This window comes from Microtus ochrogaster, chromosome 8 (genome assembly GCF_000317375.1).
Source record: "Microtus ochrogaster isolate Prairie Vole_2 chromosome 8, MicOch1.0, whole genome shotgun sequence".
Classification (NCBI taxonomy): domain Eukaryota; kingdom Metazoa; phylum Chordata; class Mammalia; order Rodentia; family Cricetidae; genus Microtus; species Microtus ochrogaster.
The window spans coordinates 18153244-18157539 of NC_022015.1; the positions used below are offsets into that span (position 1 = coordinate 18153244).

Consider the following 4296-nt stretch of genomic DNA (forward strand, 5'->3'; position numbering starts at 1 on the left):
CCCAGCACAGGCCCTGAAGAGCAGGTCACAAGGCCTGCCCCTCCTGGAGTAACCCACCCAGCACAGGCCCTGAAGAGCAGGTCACTAGGCCTGAAACAATGGCAGGGGCTCATCCTGGGGAAATTAGACTTGGGCTTCTTTCCTGCCCTGGCCCTTCCGCTTCTCTGGGACCTTGACTGAGGTACACAATGGGAAGTCCGTGTCAGTGGGGGAGCATGCCAGAGGCCAGGCCAGCACACTGAGCCACACTGGAAGTGACAATGGCATTATTCCCTGGCAGAAGCCATCTCTGAAACTTTGTATATCACCTCTCAGTCATATCCCTTTAGGTGGTTTCTTTGCTCAGCCCTATCCTGCCAGGAAGCAAGTGCCATGGTTGCACAAGCCTGGGCTGTGAAAAGCCAGAAGCCAAGAAAAATCCACACCACTGTTAGAGATGCCCCCTCCCAGGGAGATCAGAATGAAAACTGTTCAAAGAGGGTGGAGGAGGCTGGGGAGGGGAAAGTAGGGGCAGAAGCAAAGGGCATCGTGGAGGCAGACGGTACTCACTGCTCTTTCTGAGGGGAGCTAAGACCACAGCATGTCCCCTTCAAGCTGGTCAGCCTACAGTGCTCTGGAAGTTTGTTCTGGTTACCAGGTCATTGTTTGGACCGAGGTCCAGCAGTCTGTCCTATCCCCATTACACCAGGTCGTCTTCAGCCTTGGCTGTGTTGTTAGTGGGATGTTGACTGCTGAGTCAATTCTGCTCACTTGCTAATAAGACCCAAAGCCTTCCTCACCATTGACTGGCTTCTGAGGGCCTGCCTTGGTCCCCTGGGGACTGGCAAGTGTTTGTACTTGGTCCTAAAGCTCTCTTTTCTAAACACTGTCCCAGAGTGAGTTTAGTAAGCAGCCTACTTGGCTGGTCTTTGTAGGGACGTATTTAAAATATACGAATTGTGAATCTGATTTCTTCACAGATAGGAACTTTGGAAGGCCATCCCCTCCAGATATCCGATGAATATCCAGTGCATTTGACTTTTGGTATTGTTTTTTGTTTTTGAAACAAGGTCTCACTATGTTACCCAGACTGACCTCCAACTTGTCATGCTCCTGCCTCAGCCTTCCAAATGCTGGAATTATAGGTATGCACCAACAAGTTCCAAACCCGTGGTTGTTTTTAACTTAATGTTTTCCTGGTGTGCTGACTCAGGCCTTTAACTCCAGCAGAGCGGGGTGGAGTTCTGTGAGTTCGAGATCATTCTAATCTATGTGGTGAGTTCCAGGCCAGCCAGGACTACAAAGCGAGCTTGTCTCAAAAACAAAACAAAACAAAAAGTCATTACCCTTTAATAACAGAATGATTGGGGGGGGGGTAATAAAGCAACAATACCAGGTTTCTAAAAAAAATCTACTTGATATAGAAACAAATACGAAGATTATAATTCTTATCTATTGTTTACATCCTAAGATTTTATTCATTAGAATATGAGCATAAACTGGGTAGAATGGCACATACCTGCAATACCTGTACTTGTGAGGCTGAGGGAAGAGGATGAGAAGCAGAGAGACTGTCTCAAAAACAACAAAATGAATCAAGGAATGTATCAAGCAGTCAGGCATCAGCTGGGTCCTGGCTGGCATACCTAGCCCTGGCTTCTGCTTCCTCCCACTACCCTCAGATCCCAGAGTTGAAACAGGACATCAGCATCCCCGATTACTGTTGCCTGGGCAATGGGGAAGAGGAAGAGATCACTATCAATGCCTGGTTTGGTCCCAAAGGAACTATCTCCCCACTGCATCATGACCCCCAGCAGAACTTCCTGGTCCAGGTAGGAGTTGATGCCAGACAGGGGCTTAGTAAGGAGCTTGTTGTGGTAAATACCCATAATCCGCAGCACTTGGGAGGTTCAAGGTCATCCTCAGCCACCTAGTCAGGTCAAGACCAGTCTGAGCTACAGGAGACCTGATCTCAAAAGGGGGTCGGGGAGGAAAGGGGAGTGGAAGGGCTGTAGCCAAAAAAAAAAAAAAAAAAAAAAATAACCTTGAGGCCCTGGAATAGGGTTTCTCCCTAGTCAAGGCTACACTCAAGTGGGATTTCTCTGGGACCAGGCAGGAAAGCTCTTGGAAGGAGGGCCTGGCACATTCTAGCAGCCCTATGCCATCACTGTCGCCTGCCAGCCACCCTCATCCCCACTGCTAGCTTGCATCTGTGGATTTGTGGATTATGGCTGACAGGACAGGTCTCTTAGCCATTGTGATGTTCCAGAGACTCAAAGGTTGTCACAAGGGAAAGAGCATACACCCATTGCTCTAAGAACTTAGCACAGACTCAGTTGCTAAGAAGACTTAATACATGAGAGCATGCTTGCAGAGCACTGAGCCAGCCCTGCACGGCAGCTCAGGAGCAGCTAAGAGCCAGGGCCCATGAGCGCACTGCCTGGATGACTACCAGTTGTCACCTTAGTAACTGTGAACAACACTCTGTCTCCACATGAAGAGGAAACTCCTCTCAGATTTATAGCCAGGTCCACACCCAGTGCTTGGCGAAGCTTAGCTATAGGCAGAACACTGACCTGTAAGTACCTGAAGGGAGCACTCTCAGAATGCCAGCATGTGGTGGGACGAGGCGGTGGGACATTAGGCACCAGAAAGGCCTGGAATGACAGGACCGTGGGCCTATAGTGAGCAGGACAGTGAAGCTGACAGGCCTCTTCTCTCCCAGGTCTTAGGAAGGAAGTACATCCGGCTGTATTCCCCGCAAGAGTCTGAGGCAGTGTACCCTCATGAGACACACCTTCTTCATAACACCAGCCAGGTGGGCACATGGGGAATCGGTGGCATGGGGCCTGCTGTGCCTAGAGACCAGCAGGTGAATAGGTGAATTTTTTTTTTTTTTGCTTTCTACAGGTTGATGTGGAGAACCCCAACCTAGACAAGTTCCCCAAGTTTGCTGAGGCCCCATTCCTGTCCTGTATCCTGTCCCCAGGAGAGACCCTCTTTATACCTTCTAAGTATTGGCATTATGTGCGTTCCCTGGACCTGAGTTTCTCAGTCAGCTTCTGGTGGTCATAGCCAGGGCCAGGGTGCAAAGGACCCACTGGGCAGATACCTCACCAAAGGAAGTGAGCCAGGTGGGAAGCCCTGGGTGCTGCTAGAGTCCACGAGTCCCGTTTCCCCAGATACTCTCTGTAGGACACGTTGTGTGGAGAGCTGCTGTGCGCACCCAGGTTATGGATCCCGATTATGGATGCTCCTTTTCTTTGTAACGTACATTTTTTTCAATAACATGAATAAAAATATTTTCTAAATTCAACTAAATTCCCCTCCTGCCTGTGGCAGAGCAGGCAACCACAGAGGCATTGGGAAAGGAAGGGTGGGGAATATGGGCCCTCAAGGGAGACACCCCTGCCCATGAACTCTCTTGGTAAGTGGTGCTGAAGGAAGGGAGCCAAATGTGTCACACAGAGGCTGGCTCAGAAAAGCAGAGACCAAGGGGCCTGCACAGTAGGTGGGGACTCTGGAGCTTTGGGAGGCTGGCAGAGCAGGCTATAACTAAAGCTGTGTAGAGTGTGCAGGCCTAGCTCTCGATGGGCTGGCCTGGCTTGTTGGTGATGAAACTATCCTTAACTAGCTTACATAAGAACCGTGCATTCCTACAGCATGCCTGGATGGCTCGGAACAGGTCTCCACTCCAGGCCACGGTTCCCAACCTTCCCTCCTCCACCTCTCTGGTCTCCAGTTGGTTTCACTGTATTCCCTTTTCTGGAACGGGGAAGAGGGCAGCTCTGACTTTATCTCCTTCTCCACATCTTGACCCCCAGTACCAACTGCTGGACCCTTTACCTCAGACCAAGAATCACCAGTAAGGATGCTGGTGGCTAGGCCTGTGGCCTCAGGGATGGCTGATGATTGACAGGCCTAGTTTCCAACTCCACCCCATCCCAATGACAAGAAGATGACCAGGCCAAGAAATCTAAGCTTGGTCACACAGGATCTGGGAGTCTAGACTATCAGAGTATGCCTTTTTAGACAGCTAGCTTTGGCAGGGAGGGATGTACATCAGGCTGAGGCAGCCAGAAGCCCGGGGAGTAGGCAGCAGGGGCCTTTGAGGTTGGCATCCTCTTGGCGATTAGCAGTTGCTATGTCATCTCACTTGGACAGTTACTACAACAGCAGTGCTGCTCGGAGCACTAAGGCATAGAGTAGGAAAGCCAGCATCCCAGATGATGTGCCCTAATGATGAGCCACCCATCCCCAGCATTCCAGATGATGTGCCCTAATGATGAGCCACCCATCCCCAGCATTCCAGATGAT

At 50.5% G+C, this 4296-nt stretch overlaps 1 protein-coding gene across 5 annotated transcripts in view; it reads left to right on the plus strand.

The window, feature by feature from the left end:
• Kdm8 (lysine demethylase 8) overlaps nt 1-4290 on the plus strand; it is a 24855-nt gene extending 20565 nt beyond the window's left edge. For 3 of the 5 annotated variants that reach the window (XM_026781681.1, XM_026781680.1, XM_005351188.3), the window contains 3 exons: nt 1662-1811; nt 2705-2797; nt 2890-3295. In XM_026781681.1, coding sequence (XP_026637482.1) covers nt 1662-1811; nt 2705-2797; nt 2890-3054 — 408 coding nt within the window. In that variant the 3' untranslated portion in view covers nt 3055-3295. Of the gene's footprint in view, nt 1-1661; nt 1812-2704; nt 2798-2889; nt 3296-3623 lie in introns of those variants that run through there. The other 2 variants (XM_026781682.1, XM_026781685.1) reach the window with 2 other exon arrangements.
• The last annotated feature ends 6 nt before the right edge of the window (nt 4291-4296 follow it).